Source organism: Cheilinus undulatus, linkage group 8, assembly GCF_018320785.1.
Source record: "Cheilinus undulatus linkage group 8, ASM1832078v1, whole genome shotgun sequence".
NCBI lineage: Eukaryota > Metazoa > Chordata > Actinopteri > Labriformes > Labridae > Cheilinus > Cheilinus undulatus.
Genome location: NC_054872.1, coordinates 22,675,975 through 22,699,000, shown reverse-complemented (window position 1 = coordinate 22,699,000; position 23,026 = coordinate 22,675,975). Strand labels below are relative to the sequence as shown.

The window sequence follows — 23,026 nt, the reverse complement described above, 5'->3', positions numbered from 1 at the left end:
CCTCTTATCTCCAAAATTACCATTTTTCAGGAAATGAAAATATATATATATATATTTTAAATGCCATAAATATGATATTTGTATTTTTTTGAAGTTATCCCTTATTGTAAATGTAACTACTTATATTATTATAACTCATTACTAGCAAACCTTCAGTAGTTTTCTATACGGACACTTTATCTGACAATTCAGCCAGAAATAACCAGTTATTAGTCATTTTTTCCTTGTGTGTCATTCTGAAAAATCAGCTGAAAAACCACTTTGCAGTGAAGTCACATGTCACTATGGTTATAGTACTGACTTTAACCTCAGCCAACCTGCGTGGGATTTCCCTTTCCCATTCAAAATCATGATATAGACACAGAGTGAGTCATGAAGTCATTCACACAGTCATCTGTCACCTTGATAACTCATCACATGTCAGTGTGGTTGTACTTCTTAGAATCTGGTGATCTTGATGCTTCATCAGCTTCAGTGTGAGCTGTAGATCATGTTCACACAAGGAAAAGAGCTGACGTATGAGATAAAATGCTGAAGTTACAGAAAAACCACCATTATGATCTATGAGATTCAACTCTAGGAATCAAGCAAAAATTTTCCAAAAAAGCTTTAATTTGTTTTTGATTTTCTGTGCATGCATAGTAAAAAAAATGGCAGGTAACTTTTATTTCTTTGTAAGTTGTGTAAATGCCTGAAGACTCAATATTCTGTTTGTGTCATCTCAAAAAGGTAGTTTTCCAACTTACAAAAATTCATAGATTAAAATTCATGTCAAATAGAGTTACAGTCACTTTGGCAGGTAGCCAGAGTCAAACTTGGCAGCGTCTCTTATCCATGCCTTTTCACTCCTGGTAATGCACCTAAAGACCACCAGCACTCTTTGGGCTCTTGGGTTATCCACAGCATGAGCTGGGACTTGTGGGAACCTTAATTCCCACACAGACAGTACCCTAGGTCATGCTTACCCACCCCATCTGACCCTTACTCTGCCCTTAAGGTGTGGACTTTTTGGATTTTTTTTAACAGATTATTTTCCAGTGCCGCTGGTAATATCCAAGGACATGAAGAGCATAACCTGCCTGATGGTGCGCTCAGGCAAACACAATATTTTGTGAACTAAGGCTGAACAGTTTTTTGTTTGTTAGTTTGTTTGTTTGTTTTTAATATCCAACTGTGATTATTTTGACTCCTTGCAAATTTGATATGACTTGTTTTGTTGAAGAGAATGAGGATTTAATGTCCTCATTTTTAATAAAATAAACATACTAAACCAATGACTCTTAAATGTTTGCATTATGTATCAAGGATAACATCTCTGCCTTAAAAATGTATTTAACAGGTATTTTAAAACACATTTCAGGTTAAAGAAACTTTGCTCCTTCTGCGATTTGAAAATGTCACTGGGACAAATTGCAATTTAATCGTAATTTCAATTTATTGCCCAGTCCTAACTGTAGGTCATCAAAAGTTTATCCAATCACGAATATACCATGAAGATGGCATCCTATGAAGTTGCTACACTAAGTGGTATTCATGAATTAAATAAAAGCCTGCTATCATAAAATTCCCATTCTTATACTACAATGGCTGCAGGATAAAAAAATTACATTTCTAATGGGTTTCAATGGGGCATTTTTGGTCACAAACACCCTGAGTGTACACAAAAAGTGTACAGAGCTTATTATTGACCCTTAACAGGTTCTATTCAAACTTTTACCCTCCAAATTGTATGGTGTTAGCATTAACACAGTCCAAATTGTCAAAAAAAGAAAATAAGAATGACCAAAAAGGCCACAAAGGGCTTATACACCCTCCATAGGTTAAACAACTACTATCCTTACAGTGTTAAAGAAAGTATAATGGAAGTTTACTTATGATTTATTTTACAAACTGTAAAAGCGGGAAATAAATGAACATAAACCAGGAACATTTAGCCATAGTTTTGTCAAAGAAAGGAGTATAAAGATAATGAATTTGATGTTTACATTAATATATTAGCATTTCAAATGGTGTCCTTAATCACCACTGACTATGAGAAAAATCGAGACCCACATTATTAAAAAAAATTCAACAACTCAATTTTATTTTTATAATTTCTTTATACCTTATTATCTTGGGAAAACTAGCTCTTTTATCCCAAGTAAAGGGGATAAGTAAGTGGAAATCATGAGGAAATAACTGAAATTTATACATTATGACAAGAAAAAGGAAAGAATAAAAGGCACGGATGCTTATCTGCTAAAGGTTTCCTTTCATCATAGACTTTGTATGCCTTTTCTTTCAGGTACACAATCACCATTTACTGGAAACAGTTCAGTGACCCACTTTTGTGTCATAAATCATCAATTTACAACTAAAAACGTTATCTCCAACCTCATGACAGGCCATTGTTTCTATAGGACAGATCTCTTGTATATCTTACTATTGTTTCACAGCAGGAACATCAGATTTATACTGATAAAGTCCGGTGTTAATCTACTAAAATCCTTTCTTTTCTTTTTTTTTGTTTCTCCTCCAGGTACACCAGTGAGTGACACTGTATGTGAGCGTTGTCCTCCTGGTCATTTTTCCAGTGGGGGCTCCTCCACAGAGCCGTGTCAGCCCCACAGAAACTGCTCTGATTTCGGCTTAAAGACACTGAGATGGGGCACACTGACTTCAGACAGCGTCTGTGGCACAGCCGTCCCAGAATGCTCTCACCATCACAGCATGTGCCACACAGGTGAGATATTCCCATTCACATTATGTTTACAGCAGTAAAACTCCTCACAGTAACACTATGGGAGGTTTAGGGACTAATGCAGGGGTAAATCAGAGTGGAGATTGTTTTTACTGTGTAAATACACACCATGTGATGCTTTTCTGGAGCAAACCTCAATTGTCAACAAGTTAAAATCTGTCCGTACTGAGCTATTTCAGCGATGCGGTCGTTTTCATTCCTCAAGGCAGGGGATTTCCTCGGTCAGATTCATCGTCCGGATTCCTTTCTTTTCCAAAATTCTTGCGTGTCTAAAAAACACCAACACTTGAGAGTAAAGCCAGAGCAAAGGGTTGAATGGGATGTTTACAGCAACAAATGTCATAACGACCCATGATGGATCAATTACTCCTCCAACTGTCATATCCTCAAACTTCAATGAGAGAGGAAACTGAGTCAGGCACAAGTCAAGCTGGTTAGTCTTTGTTACTCATAGTGTAACTATGGCACATGATGACAATTAATGTGAGATGATAAGCTCTAAGAATGAATGAATTCCTAAAGCCTAACAAACCACAGACAGAACACACAGGCAGATGCAAAGACCCCGGCACACTTAGTAAACACACAAAACTGTTGTCCCTCGAGGGAGGGTGACGCTCTCCTCAAACATTCATTCACAAATTGTCTTTCTGTGAACTACACAACCACAGAGTCTCTGCAGCAGATCCTGGAACAATTTAACATTTCTTAAATAAAAATGTGAAATTGAAAGCAGTTGGGATTCCCAAAGTTGCAATGTGATTTGGAGTAACCACCAGCATGTCAGTGTCAATTACAGGAGAAGCCACACTTAAAACTCCCCGACAGCATAGAAAAAAATGATATTGTCTTTAACAGTAAATTCAGCCGTATTAACCTAAGACTGGGGTTTCTAAAAGATTTTCTTTATTTTGTGAAAATTAATCATCAAAGTTCCCACGCAGACAGGAACAGATAAATGTTTCATAACAGCATCAAAGCTGAAATTTCATGTCCACAGTTTCACATCATCTCTGGTTTTGAGCATTCTGCCTCTTTACTGTAATGAGTATAAGGTTCAAATTGAACCTAATGAGAGCCATTATGTGAAATATAAGCACTTTTTACCAGTTAAGAATTTGTTTTGAGGAATGTAATTAGTTGGAAAGCAAAGGCGAGTGCATTTCTGTTTAATTTGGGGGAAAATTGCTGAATATTTACTGTGATTTATTCCAGCATTTATGAGTTTGTTGTTTCTCTGTCTGGCTCCTGTTATGTGACCAAGCAACTGGAAATTAAGCGTAATAACTGTGAATGTGCAGTTATCTAGAATAAACAAGCAAAGATGGAACATTGCAGTTGTTTTACTATAGCTGTTTCCAAGTGAACTCAACCACAGACATAAAGCATGGACAGAGTCTCAGGGACATCACCCATCCGTTTCTAAAGTGTATTTTTAAAGCCCAGTGATGGTGGTTATCACTTGGAAAAGCTTTCTAGAACTCACTTTAGGTCTACATAGATAAAGCAAAAAATATGAGTGATAGTGGGCTTTAGGCCTCCTGGCAAATAGCTACAGCACAATAAACCTGTCTGTTAACTTAGCCACACCTCTATTTATGCATCACTCTTAGCCTTGATATTTTAAAAAGGTGTAAGTACAAGCAAATCCAACCTCCCATGAAATTTGTACCAATGAAGGCATGACTTATTAAAAGCAAAACTGCTTTTTTTTTTTTTTTTTTTTTTTTTTTTTTTTTCCAGGGACTTCATGGCTTTTCAGGGTAGTTTCACATTAAGACCCAGGCTTGGATCAGAGTACACTTAACCCCAAAGTTTGTGACATTGTTGGGAAGTAGGGCTGTCAAAAGATTAACATTTTTAATTGCAATTAATTCATTTCAGGATTTCTGTAGTTAATCACGATTAAATACACCCTTTTCATCGTATTATTAAAATTCACTTATGTCTGTCTGAAACTGCAGCTAATAGGCATCCAATTTAGTTACTGACCTGCTTTCATAGGTAGATGGAAGATTTGAACGTGAACTTAGGCTGACCACACTACAGGATTTTAAGCCCGATTCGGGACAAGATTTGCCTCCCCCCGATGATCGTGGGGCGTATCCCGAGAGGACCCTTGTCGCAAAATATCAAACACATTTGATATTTACGATTGTAGGTTGTGGTGCCTCTGACGGAGTACCCACAGCAACCAATAAGGGTAGCGTCACAGTTGGATCATATGTACTTTCACCACTCACAACCATAAACAAAACTGTACCTTCATTTCAGCCATGATTTCATCCTGAGTCTTTCCCATGTTTTATGATTTTTGCTGCACCTGCAACTCATGCCAGGGCAGCCTGTTGTGGAGGGACAGCAAGATGGTATTGACCGTCATCCGTATTTTGTTTTGTTTTTTCTGAAGTCACGTGATCACGCGAGGTTGTAGGCAGGTAGGCAGGTCGGCAGGTGTGTGGTCTCCAGTGATCTGACAGTCTGGCTGAGTCGTCTAGTGTGTGTCTTCAGAGTATTAAAGATAAAAAATCTTTGGAAATTGTCCTGAAGTCTGTGGTCTCTCACGGTTTTAAAATCGTTTCAGATTAAAAAAATCATCTAGTGTGTGGCCGGCCTTAGCCACAGAAAAACTATCTATTGAAAAGGAAATAAGAAAACAGTAAAAAGGTAAATGTTTGATAACACATTGTTCAGATGACTTTTGATTTTCCACTGAGATTACCAAGTTTTTTTAAACTGAGACTTTGAGAGGCATTGGTGGACTTACTGTGGCTGCAGGGAGACACTGTCGTGGCCTAACCACGTATGTTGAAAGCGACAATAAAGCATGCAGTCAATCACAATTAAAGAAAATGAGTGCACTTATTGTGGACCATAGTTAATCCTGATTAATGTGATTAATCTTGACAGCCCTAGTGGGAACACAAGTATACCCACTTGGGCACTGTGTCTGCTTGAAGAGGTGATCTCAGGCATGATTCATGCAGGAGATCAATCAATCAATCTTTGTCTGTGCAGTGTCACTTCATATCTCAATGCACTTTACAAAGAGGGCATTTATAGACCATGCCAGTGTGTACATATGCAAGTGGGATCAGGGACTGAACAAAGCAGACCAGTGGAAGAGAGAGAAGGAGGGAGAAATGGCGCCAGAGCACGGCCCAAAAAAATTGCACCCAATATGAAATAGACCTTAAGCCCAGTTTAGACCAAAGAGTAACTATCCTGTTTGATATAGTTTTAGAAGTTTGACCTGGGCTCTAGAGCTGACCTCTAAGGCAGTCATTCTCAACACCCAAGGGTACCTTCTGGCATTGTCAGGTTGCCTTCAAAATTATTACAAATCAACCAAGAATTACCTTAAATTTGCAGATTATTAGGTACTCCAGTGTCATTGATAAAATTCGCCTCATATGCCCTTTTCCTGAAACCAGACCAGTGTTGAGGTCAAGGTATAGACTTGCACCACTTCAGCGGATGTGCCAAAATGTATCAAAATGTGTTTTAAGGTCTGCGTCACCATTCTTTACAATTAAAGGCATTTTTATTGCATTGAAGATAGTTTGAGAGATTTATCTTCTAAAGTCTATTGCTAAATGAATCCCTTGGCAGTCATAGAAATGTGGAATGTAAGGGGTATTTTTATCAATGCATTTGTTTCAATTTTTTAAATGGTTCTTTGACAGAAAAAAAGGTTGAGATACACTGCTCTAGAAGATACTTAAGCAAATGAAAGTTTTGCATTTCCAAACTGGTATTTTTTAACAGCAGTGATTGCAGCTCAGACTCAACATGTAAAACAGTAGCCTTTAAACATGCCACTCTGTGACAGCGCTGTAATCAACATCTGCTGCCACTTCACCTTTGTAATTTTAGACTGAGACCCTAAATTACATATTTGAGTCCCAGCATAATTTTATATTGAGTTCCAGTTTTGTAGAGGCTCAAGAGGCACTAAGTGTAAACACACAGGGAAAGCGCCACATACTCTGGTATACAGCACATCAGTTCTGTTGTTACACAATGCCACTGCCGCTCCTGTAACACCTGTCTCATAAACTTATATTGTTTAAATATCTCATCTTGAACTAACATTATGTAAGGGCCTAATGTCATATTTTCATTTCAGTAGGGCTACAGGAAGAAGAAAGTGTGAAGAAAGATAAATGGAGGCAACAATTCTAGCTACTAAATGTCAGGTTTTGTTTTCATGAAAAAATGCAGAGAAATCCCTGTGCTTCACTTTTTTCTACGTTACACAGAGCTTATCTTGCAAAAAATGTGAGGCGTGCAATGATGACATAGTGTGTAGCTGGTGCAGCTCATTTCAGCAGAAAAGTGTTTTTGCACAGTCATTTTATAATAAGCCCTAGTTCACTGTGCACTCTGGTTGTGTTTTTCATTTTGCTCTAATACGTGACACTGATGTCCAGGGTAGTTCTGGTGTAGTCAATGAGGAACAAAAAGAGAGGAAATCCTTATTTCTCCTGCGGTCAAGTTACATACCAACAGTCTTAACACACAAAAAAGTGTTAACAAATCCAGACCTATGACACACCAGTGGGTCTCTGAGGAGATCAAACCAATAAGTCAGACTGTGGTCTTGTACCAGTTATGTAGTATGAATAAATGCCCTTTCAAAAATTCATTTTACATGTCTGATCATTTTCCCAGTAACTAAATATGCCTAAAACCATCCTCTGAGCTTACAACCACTTTGACTGGAAAGGACTGTGAAAGACTGTTTCCCAAATACACTCACTTCTAAAACCAAAAATCAGAAGTGAAACCTTGTTAGCTTATTCTTTCGAGCCGTCATTGTGACCACCAGTGACTAATGATAAGTGAGGGTAAATTTTAAACCATACTGGCTCAAAAGGCTGAGTAAGGAAATCCATCACACTGCATTTATTATCTAAGGGTTAAGGGGATGGGCACAATTAGTCGAAAAATGAATGAGGTTGAGAAAATACTTCAATACTTTTTTGATAACGTCATTTAAAAGATATGATCGCTGTCACTTTATGGCATTTTTTAATTCAGTGGTTGGAAAATACACTTTATTTTGTCTCTTTAGCATTTCATAAAGATGACAGAGCATAGAAGAGAGACGGTAATATTTCCTGCTTTTCTTTGCATCACAACATGTAAGCAATCCATATCTTTTTCTGTGTTTGTCCCGGGGGAACTCAGCATTTTTTTATGATTCAAGTAAAGGGTGCTCCAAGGAAATAGGTCAGGAACCATTTGTTTCCCCAATTCTTTTGAATTCCTTTAGTAGACTGGTAGACTGTGAAACTGAAAGAAGAAATTATAGACAATGAACAAAATCACAGCATACACTTCTTTAAGATGATCAATTCATAGTAAATACTTTATTTTTGGTATGCATTCGTTGGCATTTGTTTAGTTACACTTTTTATTTTGTACATTGGAAATAGAAAACAACTAAATTTGCCAGTTTTGTGTGCCAGGAGCCCATTTTTGTTTGGTGGAATTAGGTACTTTTACTGGTGAAATTCTGGAAATGTGACAGCTTTACACATGATTAAATGTTGTCCCCTTGCTAGCTATCGCCAGAATTACTAATGTGTTTAACTAATGATGAGGATGAGTAATAGCTGTAAGCCAACAATGCTGATTACATGTGTCTAAGCTGCCCAGGTCTTGGGCTATAGCTCTGGTTTAATGGGCCTGCTCTTCCTGCTCTACTGTGTGGATATAAATAAGAACAGAGATCAGCTGTTATCTTGTAGCTTGGAGTGGTTTGGTGATATTTTGGCAATATTTGGATGTAGAAAACTGAAAAAAGTTGTATGTGGGCTGTGCTACTTGAATGGAGTGTGTCAGCAATTCTGACATTAGCTGCACTAACCAACCGGCTTGGCATTGTTTACCTGTAGATGCTGTTATACAGCTTAGTCTGATAAAGCTGTTCCTTAAAGCAAAGACTGCAAGATATATTTACTGTTTTCAGTAGAATTGTTTTTTAGCTTAAGCATTTTTTTTAACTTTAATCACTCCAGTGCTTGTTTTAGGATTTTAAAGCTGTGGCAATATTAAAATGGTGTTTTTCCATTTCTCTCTTTCTCATACAATCCAGATGTGACACTGTGCGAGGAGGCAGTCTTCCAGTCCCTCTCCTCTCTGCGACTGTCCTCGGTGCCCCTGGAGCGCCTGTTGGAGAGTCTCCCCGGGCGGAGGGTGGATCACAAGAGTCTAGAGAGGCTAAAGAAGGCCTGTTCTCCCCAGCAGCAGGTCCTCCAGCTGCTACGACTGTGGAGAGAGCAGAACAAAGACCAGGACAAGCTGTACGGCATCATACAAGGTACAATAAAACCCGAAAAGACCCCCACTTCAACCATTTTTTATAGTAGAGTTTGTGTTTTAAAGCTTTTACCTTGTTTGTCCAGGAGTGAACCACTGTGAGAGAAAAGTCTCCCGCTGCAATGGCTTAAAAAACCTGACCCTAGATGACCTCTTAACGATCACCAGCAGCCTTCCAGGAGTCAAAGTACACCAAGAGGACGTTCGAGCTGTTGTCTCTACCTGCTCACCCAGACAGTACATCCTACAGCTTCTTCACCTCTGGAAGACAGTAAACTATGACCTGGATCTAGCCAAAGGATTGTCTCATAGTCTGAGAGTGATGCGCAACCAGGGGGCGCCACGCTATCTGCTGAGAGTCCTGAAGAAGATCAGCCGCATCATTGGAACCACATCGGCTCACAAGATGTATGAGAAGATGTTTGTTAATATGCTGCAGGATGAGTCATGTTTTAAGCCACATAAGCCTTTAAATGAATAGGGAACTGGAGATACTAACTGGAGACGCATAAAATAACACTAATGCATCATCAGACGTAAAACATATGGGGGGGGGGGTCAGATAGTATCAGGTCTCTAAGATATCATGGAAGGATATCAAGCTAAGTGCCTTCATGTATATTTTTCCATCTGCAACAAAAGAGCAGGATTTTTCCTATCAAAACCCCATTTCAAAATAAGAGCATTTTGTTTATATGAGGATACAAGGGATGCTGATGTTCACCCACAATGTAAACTACCAGTCTGCAGTGATTCATCTAACATGCTTTAATAGCTCCTCCACGTGTGTATTCCAGGCAAACCCACCAAAAGAAAATACAATCAAATGTTTCCTGGAATTTTTTTGAGTAGATTCTGTGAAAAAAAACTATTTAAGATGTAGATATCACTATTTTATGGAAGAAAGGCTGGCAAATGTTGTGTTTTTTATTATTATTATTATTATTATTATTGCTTTCTCGCTGATTAAGAGGAAGGATTTGGTTTCATAATGAAATCTGTGTATTTTCTACAGTTTCCCTTTGTTTGTTGGTTTGTTCTGGACTGCTGGCAAGTAAAGCTCATCTGAATTATGTTTTTTTCTAAAACTGTCAGCTTGATGAATGTACAAAGGAGTGCAATGTGTTTTCTATTTAAAAAAAATATAATTTTTCTCTTATGAGTATGTAAAGGCTTGTTTTTATTACTTTATAAGAAATACTGGATTCCAAATGCTGCAAGTTCATGAAGTGATATTTGTTTTATATTTTGTTTTATCACTTTTATATTATGAAATGTCTGGTCTTTTATTGTATATATGCCTGACTGGTCCTCTTTAAGCTTGTGTAACTCGTGAACACTATTGTCCAATGTTCTGAATAAAATCAGTTTTTGAAAAAATGTTTCCTTTTTTAAATACAGGTTAGGTTTATATTGGTTTGACTGACTTACAGTTTTTACTTATATAACATGTTGCAATATAATTTCCTATAAAAAGCTAGGAAATTATACTGCAACATGTTGCAATATAATTTCCTATATTGCAACATGTTGCAATATAGGAAATTATATTGCAACATGTTATTTAAGTAAAAACTGTAAGTCAGTCAAACCAATATAACATGTTGCAATATAATTTCCTATATCGCAACATGTTGCAATATAGGAAATTATATTGCAACATGTTATATAAGTTGCAATATAATTTCCTATAAAAAGCTAGGAAATTATACTGCAACATGTTGCAATATAATTTCCTATATTGCAACATGTTGCAATATAGGAAATTATATTGCAACATGTTATTTAAGTAAAAACTGTAAGTCAGTCAAACCAATATAAGATGTTGCAATATAATTTCCTATATCGCAACATGTTGCAATATAGGAAATTATATTGCAACATGTTATATAAGTTGCAATATAATTTCCTATAAAAAGCTAGTAAATCTGAGGCTGATTCTAAGAATTCCATGTTTTTCCTCTGTTGTCTTCTACCTTAGAAACATCACATATTTCAATTTGCAAGTGACAGCCTGAGCTGGGAGAGTTTCAGTGGGAATCTGACACACTTTTGACTCACCACACTTACTCACTTACGTACTTAGTAATATTTCTTTTCCTTTTCCATTTTAAAGCGATAACATAAGACTCTTAATGTGTTAGAACAAAATGATACTGAACTTCCAATCAAATTCCATTACTCACAGGGTTTCTACACACCAAATGCCTAACCTTTCAATTTTGTTCATGTGTTCAATGCAAGCTCTTGTCTGTATTCTCTTATTATTATTATTATTATTACTGTTTCTTGCTTGATCATCATTTATTAGTTCAATACTGTTGTTAATTCAACTTGAAAGACAAATCAAGCTACAGAAGCCTTGTGAGGACATATTTCTCCTTGATATTTTGAGTCATCTGTCTTATTGTCTTGGGATAAATGAGTTCATTTTCCAATGATCATGACCTAAGTTAGTGTTCTTTAAATATCTCAACTTATTTTCTTGTTATCTCAGGACAACAACACTAGTTTCAAATTATCCTAGTATGCTAGTCATTGTGATCGGTCAGGCTATGTAATGCCATGCTGTAACTGTCCATTCAAATGAGCAGAGTGGGCGATGTTCCCTTAAAAATCAATTTGTCTTTACAAGATTGGTAGCATTGTTAACTCTATATTTCATTGTTATTACATAATGAGAAAAGTAACATGTCAAGAGTACTCTCACATTATTGAAAACTCAAACCCTGAAATGACTCATTAGTACTGACACTATAGTTATTTCCAAACCAAGTTTACTGCCCATAATCTGAAAATGTGCAGCCTGATGATAGAGGTGATAAACTGTTGGTTATTATTATTCTTATGATCTCATAATTAACTGGGAAGATGCATGTGGTATTAGGCACAGCAGTATAAACAAATACAGTACAACACAGGCTAAAAAACTCCAAAGGTCTAAAAGACTCCCATTCTGCAGTTGCTAATTGTGTTCTCCCAAAGACTCTATGCAGTCAAGACCTACAACCTGAGGAGCAGGGTCCAAACAGACATTCTGTCTCTGGAGCTGCATGTATGCTGACCAATTGGCAGTGGTGAAGAGACTGTCACGAAGTGGCTCAGAGTAGGTGACAAAGAAGGGGAGTCATACATGACACAAGTTTAAAAAGAAGTTAATTTATTACAATTAGAGTTAAGAAAATCATATTTATGTATGTCTGTAAGATCAGTTGTGAAGCGATGTATGGATGTGTGTGGAGTGTTGTCGAGTGCAAACAAAACCCAACCAGCTGGTGGAGGCCTGGGAGGGAGAGAGGAGAGAGAGATGTTAAGAGTGGAAGCTACTTAAATAAGCTGAGGCCTGATTAACACAGGTGTACATAGCTGCTCAATCCACTGATGGTGCTTCTGACTCTGCCTATTGGCTGCTAAACCATGAAACCAAACCAACCAAACTCATAGGCATAGGGCAGGCCGTCACAGGACGTGTTGTAATTAACCTTCACTTGTATTACGGATTTTTCTACTCTCCCTCTTTATTCTTGGTGTTAATTTAATTGTTATTCCCCTCATTCTCTAGTAGCCTCAGGGAATGTGACAATTTGGGGGCTCGTCCGGGATAAATGACGATGAGGGCTAGAAAATTTCTGGGTAGGTCAAATTTTTTGGGGGTGTATTTCATTTTATTTTCAAGAGTTGTTTTTAATTTACCAACCTTTAGAGCTGTGATGCCGCTTCCTTTTTGGTGTAACTGAGCTTTTTCAGTTCTTCTGATGGGCACTCATCTATTATTTTACATTTTTACTTTAAAGTGGATCCTTGGTGGGGATACCAATCCCTGATAAGGGTAGGCATTCTGGGCTTCAGTCACTGATGCACTGATACACCTCTGACCCGGCAAACCTTAAAAAGATAAGTACTCTGTCTTTGTTTAATTAAACCTTTCTACTAAACCTAATGTGGATGTTAGAGATAACCACATACTCCGTCTTTATCTGATTAGACCTATTTTTGGGCTTTTTATGAATTTATTTCAGGGAGGACAACTGTAGATAGAGTTGGAAACAGGGATGACAGACAAGAGACAAGTGGGAAAGGAGCTACATCCCAGACTTGAACCTGGGCCACCCATGAGGCGTGACCTAACTGCTAGGTCATCTGCTCTCTTAAAGGCACATTTTTTAAGGCAGGATCTTGGGGATTTTGTTATTACAGACTTATTCTGTTGTTACATTTGTCATCATATCTGGCATTACATTTACTGTGTCACTATCAGATACTAACCTGCTATGTGTAATTGCCAAGTAGGTAGTGTAGCCAGCTTTTGGTCTTTACAGGAGGGCAACTGGTAAGGATGACAACCTGTAATATGAAAGACTCTGTAACTAAACCCTATCTTGCACTTATCCATGAAAGTAGGACAGGTGGTCTGTGTGCATTATCGTGTTTTCTGCCACATTGAAAAAGAGAGTTAAAACTCACAGTCTTTAAAGGTTTGGTCATGGTTGGAGACCGTAGCAATTATATACCGTTGCTGTGATGTTATCTGCTGTCTTCGTGATCATTAATAGGTCGTCTGGGAGGCAGGTCAAGATTATGGTTACAACAGAATCACTATGTGATGGTAGTAGCCTCATGCTCTGAAAGAAGAAAACAACAAAAAGGAAATTACTATGGCCTTATCCCTGTGTCACAGGCAGAGGACAATATCTGGTTTTTCTTCAAATGTGATAATGTGTCAATAACAGTTCAGTTAGCCGAGCCAATTACCATTATGTATGCTAGTTTCCCTATATGTGAACAGAATGCTATCCTATTGGTCAGCATCAGGATAAGCAATGTTAACATCAGGTCAGAGTGTCAAACTAGACAGAAGATGCAAGACATAGTTCTGACATGCCAGTCTTGGGTCTTGAAGCTTCCTGGTTTCATCATTGATTAGTCAACAGAGTTTATCATTCCTGACATTAACAGACAGGCTCAACATTTGACTGTGGACAGCGATGACATAATCCAATCAATATCTGGTGAAATTCTGGCAGTCTGACCTGGCCATAAGACATGCAGCATCATAACATCAGAGTATTGACGCTACGAAAACATGAATCAGAGCAGCAGACCGGACTAGCTTTACTGTCAGCAGTTTTTTAAGTTTGTTTCATCAGAGTTGAGGAAAAGCATGCCTCTGTTTATATGACATATTATTTGTTAAATACTGTACATTGAGTAAAAATAGGTTCCTCAGTTGAAAATATTGCACTGAATTGGTAAGCTTGTGAATAGTATTTTCCATTGTATGCTAGCATCAAGCTAATGATGATCCATCTTTATTTTTACATCAAATAAGTAATCTGAGTAAGTAATTTTTAATATTTCCATCATGATCTCTTGTCCCCATGTTATTTTTTGCACCTTTCCTCCCCTTATGTTTGACGGTTCGTGCGTCTTTTACACAGCACCATTAGCCGCTCTCCTCTCTTCCTCATCTTCATTCATGCTGCATATGACACACAAACGCAACGCTCATGCACACACCTACTCTGAAACGCACGCTAACATGTCGGCAGACGTCAGACTTCAGACTTTAGTCTGTTGAGGGCAAAAGTTTCAGAACACCTAAACTCTTTTCTCCTGCATTAAAGCTCCTCTGACCATGGAGGATCAGCGTCAGCACTGTTTGTATGTGCGCTTCAGCTGTGTGTGTCTCTGTGTTGCTCACGTGAGCTGTGGTTGTGCGTTATGTCAAAATATGATTTGGTTAATATATCCTTAATATTGTAGCGACCTGTTATAATGTTTGTGTTGTAATTTATTTAGAAACATGCAAGTTCTGTGAATTCTCCTTTTCTGTTCTGTTTCTAATGCTGTTTATTGTTTTGTGCAGCCAGGACTGTTACTGGTAGGAAAGGGCTGGGGGGGAGTGGCGACTGAGGCCTAGCTGGACTGTGGGTAGCTGGAGAGGGCAAGGACTGAGCAGAAATGAGAGCACAGGAGCTAGCGGTTAGCATTCTTTGTTTTGGCGTGGTCACGGCCGACAGTGATCATTTTTGTGCAGTTGTTCAATAAATGCACGGTTGGAAAACTTATTTTCGCCTATTCTTCAAGCACTCGTCTCATTGGGACGCTACAATATTAAAAGGATTATAGGGAACAAATTAATGTTGGAATCTCTGCATTGTCGCTTATTGATAATGAACGGACATAAAAGACGACAGGAACATTAAAACTTTAAATACGGTTCATGGAGGCAGCAAGAAACAGAGACAGATACGAGGCTGTAACAGATAAATTAGTAACTAAGGAGTCCAGGAGATTTCAGCTGAATAAAGTACAACTTAGCTTGATTTTACCCATATAAAGAAATTTATACCATAAATGATGACAGAAGTTTCTTAAGGAGAATGGAGAAATACTCAGCATACTCTGTTGAAGATCTGTCTGAGTGAGAATTACAAATGCTCATTGAGTTTTTATTTTATTTCAGAATAAACAGTTCATTAACACTTAGTGTTTTTGTGTTTGTATAAAATTACTACCACTAAAAAAATATATCTGACAAATAACAAGAACATTTAATCTCCAATGTCTCAGTGTCTGTCTCTATCAGTGACTCATGTCTCTGTAGTGTTTCATATGTACACAGATAGGAGCTTTATTAAGAGGAGGGCTGATATTGATCTTGTTGATGAGGGATCTTATAGCAGAGGTACAATATATAGCACATACATACCCAACAACAGAACTGTGGCTAGTGAAATGCTGGGTGGCTAGTAGTCATTAGTCACATTGGCTGGTGTGAAAAAAAGTTAATGTCAAGCCCTGTTCATATGTAAGTGTAAACGTGTGCACACCATGGCAAGCTGGCCACAGACAATGCCCCACCCTGCTGCAGTACAGAAAAATGCAGTGGTCTAAGCAGGCTGGACGTCAGAGGCAGAATGCTCATTACAACCATCGGAGACTTGAGACTTGACTTGAACTCATGACCAAAGACTTGAGACTTGGCTTGGACTTGTGCCAAAAGACTTGATACTTGACTTGGACTTGCAAAAAATGACTTGTGTGCATCTCTGCTGAGAACCCTCACAGGTTACTGTCTTGTTCCTGGCATTGCTAATAGGGTATGTTAATTCTAATTATTGTATTGCCAAGTATCACTACTGTTTTTTAGTTTAACTTCCTTGGAAAGGGAGGAAGAGATGACTGGTGATGCATCTCCTCCAGTTTAACAGGAGTATCGAAATACCGTACTCAAGATTCAGTCCCTCACTGTCTATTGCCACATATGAAAGAAGAGAAGTAGCTTATGGGCATGCTGACACATATTTGAGGCTGTTTCAACACCTTAAGAGGTTCCGAGGAAATTTTAACATGATGTCTTTGACAGGATTGTGCAAATACAGATATTTTCATCCTTGTTGGTAAGTTTAACTATTTCAAAACCTTCGAGTCATGAGCTTCAACATTACATGTTAGTTGAAACTATTGGAAATTTAAAGGGCTTACTCAGTTTTGGTCTACTATTAAACAATTCATTTGTAACAATAAACTGTTGTTTATATATTTTAAGAAGTTTTCATGATATTTTAACTTGTGGATTTCCATTTATCAAATATTTTTCTCAAGATAATAATCTGTCAAAGTCTGATTCAGCTTTAATCCTTAAATTGGACCTTTAATTTTAACCAGTAGGCTTTCATCACCCACAGCAGGGATATTTTAAACAGGCATTACATTATAAGGTGATTATTTCAAACTTGTGTCTTAAAAGTCTTCTCTTCACTCAACGAGGACAGCAGAGCAGGCAATGTAAGGAGACACAGAGTAAAATAGGCATGTTTTGCAGGTGTACAGTTTCCACCTGTCGGTGGAAATATGAGTGTCAAATGTGATGATCTCTTAATAAATTCTGGTAAAAGAGAAGCAAGTGGAAATCAATTTCTTCTCAGAGACAAGAATTAAGAGAAAAGCTTTGACTCTATGTCACAAACTGTTTTTTACTATAACCTTCATTTCTGTCATGTCAAATTTAGCTAAGAGTGGAAGTGGTTTGACCTTTTCGAGATTTTACAACTCATTATTCAAGAAAGTACATACACCCACGCACAGGGAACCATGGTGTACTATATAAATGAAGCTGATAGCTCTGACAAGTCCTCTTCAGCTGAAGCCACGACATGCATACCATCAGCATGGTGAGTATTTTTGAAGGTGATGCTTTGTGAGGGATTAAGTGGACAACAAATATTTTACTGTTGTAGAGGCAGGCATGCTCTAGTATTTTTTGTCAGCCTATTTAGCCTTTAAATATATCCATAACTATCTCCTTTATTAATCTGTTTTAGCTGCATTTTATTTTTGCCTCCTGCGATGTGGTTTTGCCTTCTTTTATCCCTTAAATCCTATAGTATTTGTTTCCCATCAGTTTGTTTACTTTATATTTTTAATTTAATTTCTAGAGTTACATTGCTTATTATTTAATATGCTGAAAAAGAATATTCAGAAGAAATTCTAATAAATGCAATTCAAATGGAAAATAATAATAACTGATGTCTAATGGATGTGAGTGTAAGCACTATAAGTGGTTTGGTTTGAGAAATATGGCTTTAATTGTATTGGGAATTTTTCTTTAAATTTATTGCTTCTATATAATCATGGAGTTATTTAGGATGCTGTTGTACAGTTGCCAGATCCTTCTTTGTCTTATTTAAATCTAAATTAACACTTCAAGTGAACCTTTTCAATGTAAAGTCCTGGTAATCTTTCAAAGAGCTTTCTTTGGCTGCAAGTCATAATATCAGCCTGGAATATTAAAGTCTTTTGGTGGACACTGAGGATTCATTAAAGCTTGTGAGAAGAACTTTTGCTTAGGGTTGATTTTGTCGTCCCCTGTGGACAAAAGTTCCCCCTAATAATTTAGGTGAACTCATACTGTAAATGAGCAAATTGTGTTCTCTGATGAATAATCACATCCAGTGTTCTTTTAACAGTAAAGCATATTATTTATCATGCATATCTTTCAAGGAAAATGTAAAAATGCATTTTGGATTTTGTTGTTGAAACTGACTCGGTGACAGAGATAATGGGCTTTAAAAACAACTACACAGAAATAATCAGTATAGTCACTGATGGTCTTGTTTGCTTTTGTAGCTTATTACAAGGCATCATGATTAATTTCAGTGTATTTTATGACTAGCTATTCTCCTAAAAGGAGCTTTAAAGGAGGTAAATTAGGTCTGGTGAAAGGTAAACCAATATCACACTGGAGAGGAAATACTGTTTCCCAACACCTGAAGGGATCTCTAAGATTTTTTTGTTTGTTTGTTTTGTTTTGCTGCAGGTAGTGTAATAATAATTAAGCAAAACTACCCTCAGTATCCACTATTATTAGATAACAGATAATGTATGGAAAAAATTACACTAACACTGGAAAATCTAAATTAATTAGGAGCCATATGCATGTGTCTGTTTAAACTGTTACTGACAAAGTTATAAAGAACACATTTGAAATCTGAGACAGTTTTCATCCTTTTACAGAGTTAAGGCTCCTGTGAGTAACTTTTAATTACTGTTGGTTTAGATTATTTCTATGGACAAATTTGAACTTTTCTTTTTTATCATTTCAACTTTTTAGCAGTATTTTGTTGAAAAATGTCATATGGTTGTTTTTCACAGTCAGTCACGTCACTAACTATGAATCTTTGCCATGGAAAGTGTTAAAAAGGTTGCTCAGGCTGCTGTAACTCACTTTTTCTGACACCTAACCCACCACAGCAGATTTGCCAAGCTTTCAAATTGCCTAAGAATACATATCAGTCTTCCCTCTAAGGGGACATATAGGCATCAAAATAAATCTCAAGTTTGTTTTATCATCTAAAAAATATCCTCATAGGACCTTTAGCTCATTTTCAAATTCCATCTTTCCTCTGTTGAAGTGACATTCTGTTTTTTCCACTGCAGTTGGGATGCTCGTGCGGTTATCCTTACAGAATACTACAGACCTAGTTGCTGACAAATGTCGTCACCATTCATCCAATTAGATGTAAAAGGAAGTAGTAGATGTAAAAACCCCAAGGCTATAACCGCCTCTGTGTGCTCTCCACAGCAGATCTTACCTGCGCTGCTTCTCTTCACTGCCGTCTCCCTTTGTGAGTCTGATCCCACCTATGAGCGCCACGATCCGCATTCCGGGGAGACCCTCCTCTGCACCATGTGCCCACCTGGCACGCACATGTCTGCGCACTGCACCGCCACCACGCCAACCAAGTGTGAGCCGTGCAGAAACAACCATTACACCGAGCTGTGGAACTACCTAAGCAGGTGTCTGTACTGCAGCACCTTCTGCCTCGGAAACATGGAGGTGGAGAAGGAGTGCACGAACGTCAGTGACCGGGTCTGCCGGTGCAAAGAGGGCTTCTACTGGACGCATGACATATGTGTCAGACACACGGAGTGCGGGCCCGGACACGGCGTGAACACCAAAGGTAGGAAATAAGGGAGAGATAGTATTGACTTGATTAAATGTTTCTACAACGCGATAACATTATTAACGTCATCTAAAGATTTGAAGGAAGCAGTAAGAAAAATGTTTAGTAAAAGTTGGGATTTAAAGTAAAAATGACCGGGGAAACTACAAAAAGGTGCACTTTAATTCATTAATCATCCCAAATCTTCACTGTAAAGCTGAACAAGTTACTCAAAATTTTTCTCGTGCCTGATTACGTCATAGTTTCGAAGTAGTGGAAAAAAATGTTTTGACTGACTCAAATCAGGACAGATGATGTGCATATTTCTCATCCACTACAGTTTTCCCATATGTCTTTTGTATCTTTATATCGTGCTTAGTTAAGACACTCACACCTATCTAATTTGATTACCTTTGTTAATCAAAGACTAATGTGTATTTTGATCTATACAGCTCTCTATATTAGAGTTTATTGTATTACTTTTGCTATATTAAAGTTGGTCCTTACAGGTGGGACTTGTCTAACTAAGAGGGGAGCTTCACTCATGGTGCAATAGTGTCTAATGCCCAAAGGCATTCTGGGAAAGCTATGCAGATTGAGGGATGGTTGTCAAATAATTTGAGAACAGTGACCAAAAATACTCAAGTGATGAAGTACCCTTTAAAGCTAAAACAGTGTTCTTTCCGTTCAGAAGAATAGTGGTGAAATAGCTGTTTTGGTTTTTTAAGTGAATACAAGTCATGTTTTTATTAACCTTTTAATGTTAAGTCTTACATTGTGCTCTCTTTTTTGTGCAGGTACTTCACGTACAAACACAAATTGTGCACGATGCACAGAGGGCACCTTCTCCAACTCTTCCTCTGCACTGGAGACATGTATAAATCATCAGACGTGTGCCAGCGGACAGATAGTGTTGGTGCCTGGTACTGTGTACCATGACACGGTGTGCGGCACATGCGAGGGACTTGAAAACGAAGGTTTGAACCTACTTTTTTCTTACCTCCCTTGCAATCAATTTCATAAAATTTACAGACTAAAATTAAATATTGTTGTTTCAGTTTTAACATAGTGCACATCTTTGTTTCTCAGGTGAGACGCTCAGGACATTTTTCCAAGGTTTCCTCACCACGCACAAGATGCCCATCCCCAAAATTAGGAAATTTGTGTCCAGGTGAGTCTGCACTTTTGGATTCTCTCTCTTCGCCTGTCTAGTCAATTCTTTATGTACTTAATAAGAATGATCTCCCACAGGTACATTCTCAGGTCAGCAGAAGAGAGGCGGCCCCGGCACAGAAGTCATCTCATGGATAACATCCGAGCGTGGCTGGCAGAGGCCACACACGAACAGCTGAGGCAGCTGCCAGGGATGCTCAGAGCTGTACAGCTCACCAGTCTGCTGGAAAAACTGGAGACAAGACTGAATGAGATAAAGCAGCAGAGTCCAAACTGCCATTTATCTCTCTGATGCTTTACACATTTTTTAACAAAGTCAAAGTGACAGACAGGCTACCTCTTTTGTTTATTTGACACCTCGCTCAACTGAAAACAAGTATTTCTGAAATAATTTAATAGGAATCTTAACTTTTTTTTGTTAAATTAAATTCATTGGAAAACTTTCAAGAGAATAAATTAAGTTCTACCAAAAATAAAGGGATTGAAAATATGAATGATTAAAGTTGTGTGTCATTTAACTTGTCTTTCCAAAAAAATGGTGTGCATGGGAGTAGAGCTGCAATTTACCCAAAATGCCACAAGATGTCGCACTGACTTCTTGAACTGTGGTTTTAACCTCAAACTTGAACAAAAATGACAGTGTAATTTGTCAAACCAAATACTATTAAGAGAGTTGCACAATTCTTTATTCCCCCTCTTAACCCATTCATATAGTCTGTTGTCCATTTATTTTTCAGTCACAACCAAAAATGGTTGTCCTTTAAATCTCCTCATTTAAACTGTTAACCTCTATGGGCCAGTTTAACAACAGTGCATCTTGTTTCTAGAATTCGTGCACATTAATTATCGAATCAAAAATGAACTTATGATCCCTGAAATGTATTTTCATTTTAGTCAGCATATAAATACTTTTAGTGAGGTTGCTGGAGCTAGGCAGATTACCCCCAAATCTCCCTCTGAATGCTGGCAGATGTGCAGTCATTTGTAATCATTAATTTTGTGACTATCACCTTTGCTGGGAGTAGGACACCACTCCTATGTCAATTTAGGCCCATTGTTAACACAAAATTACCTCCTGGATGCCTTTCTAGTATGGTTAGGTGCTCAGTTTATTTTAGAGATATATTGTAAAAGTTTGCTGTGCCAAGAGAGAATAGCTATAAACTTTCACCTTAATTATGCTGATATACTAGGCATTATGAAGTAATACATAAGCACCTTTTGATGTTGAGAAAATGACATGAACAAGGGATTCCCATTTATTTAACTGGTGGACTCAGAAAAAAGGCAGTGAAAGTGCCCTCCTGAGTGGACAAATGGATGACTGAAGGTCAATAAAAACTAAGCTTTAAAAACACTACCTTAACTTAATTATGTGTTTACACAACTGACTTAAATAAAATAAAATAAAATTAGGCAAAAAAATCTCATTAGATTTAGTCTTTGACAGCAGCAGACTGACTGAAAAACCCAAGTTTTGGGAGTGTAAAATGGCCTGATTTGATTGAAGAAGGCTTTATACAATGGTTCATTTTCGGTCTTGAGTTGTGATCAGACATCAAATTTGAACAAATATAATAAAAAGTGAAGAGTAGCCTGTTTGAACCCTTTTGGTTCTTGCCCCTGATAAGTATACCATATTACTAAAAAATCTAAAAATGACACTTAATCTTAAAAAAAAAACAACAACAACAACAACAAAAAACAAACCCAACTAAAACAAAGCGTTTTTGCAGATATAAACACTAAACTACATTAAAAAAAACAGCACCAACAAACTAACGAAAACCAAAACTTAAGCTAAAAATAAGGAGTAAAAACTAAACAAAATTGAGAAATAATGCAAAAAAAAAAAAAAAAAAACAAAAAAAAAAAACAAATCCCAAACTATTATAAGGTTACCCTGAAGTACCCTGAGTGAGCAAAACTTAGCAAAGTGCTCACTTAGGTATTTTCCATTTTGACAAAATTTGGCAAAGTGCTCTCAAGGGTGTCTTTTAAATGGGTAATACATGATGATGCTGTCCTTCCAGCGGACAATAAGTGATTGAATTTGCCCCAGGGTGTCTTTTAGGTGGGCAAGCTGCCCTCTCAGTGGACTGAGAACACATGTCCTACAGTACAGAAAATGCAATAAGGTGCTATAATCCATTTTCGTTAAAATCCTCCCTTGTGTATCTCTGTGAAATCAACATATAATAATAAACAGTTCATAGTTCCTCATCTGTTTTCACAGAGATCTAGCAAATGTAATCATAATTTACAAAGTTGATGCTTATTGAAGTTTTGTAACTGTTTCATGTTAAATATTAACCTTTGTTGAGCTGGTGCCCCACCT

The 23,026-nt window shown here is 37.5% G+C and overlaps 2 protein-coding genes and 1 long non-coding RNA gene across 5 annotated transcripts in view; 2 read left to right on the top strand and 1 right to left on the bottom strand.

The window, feature by feature from the left end:
* The window catches only part of LOC121513088 (tumor necrosis factor receptor superfamily member 11B-like), a 42,759-nt gene extending 32,361 nt beyond the window's left edge, over window positions 1–10,398 (top strand). For both annotated transcript variants that reach the window (XM_041792596.1, XM_041792597.1), the window contains 3 exons: window positions 2,519–2,722; window positions 8,844–9,068; window positions 9,154–10,398. In XM_041792596.1, the coding sequence (XP_041648530.1) occupies window positions 2,519–2,722; window positions 8,844–9,068; window positions 9,154–9,548 (824 nt within the window). In that variant the 3' untranslated portion in view covers window positions 9,549–10,398. The remainder of the gene's footprint in view (window positions 1–2,518; window positions 2,723–8,843; window positions 9,069–9,153) is intronic.
* Window positions 10,399–12,220: 1,822 nt separating this feature from the next.
* LOC121513090 lies at window positions 12,221–19,302 on the bottom strand. Its single transcript, XR_005992171.1, has 4 exons — window positions 19,165–19,302; window positions 13,532–13,689; window positions 13,334–13,411; window positions 12,221–12,350 (listed from the first exon to the last, which is right to left on the bottom strand). It is a non-coding gene; the product is annotated as an uncharacterized LOC121513090 (long non-coding RNA).
* Window positions 17,146–21,178, top strand: LOC121513089 (tumor necrosis factor receptor superfamily member 6B-like). Of its 2 annotated transcripts, none has more exons than XM_041792600.1 (5): window positions 17,146–17,244; window positions 19,158–19,533; window positions 20,313–20,492; window positions 20,605–20,686; window positions 20,767–21,178. In XM_041792600.1, exons 1-5 carry the CDS (start codon window positions 17,227–17,229, stop codon window positions 20,978–20,980), a joined length of 870 nt encoding a protein of 289 aa, XP_041648534.1. In that variant the 5' UTR covers window positions 17,146–17,226; the 3' UTR covers window positions 20,981–21,178. The 2 variants fall into 2 exon arrangements, with proteins under 2 accessions (XP_041648534.1, XP_041648533.1); XM_041792599.1 differs by having other exon boundaries at window positions 17,170–17,244; window positions 19,155–19,533.
* Window positions 21,179–23,026: the final 1,848 nt, after the last annotated feature.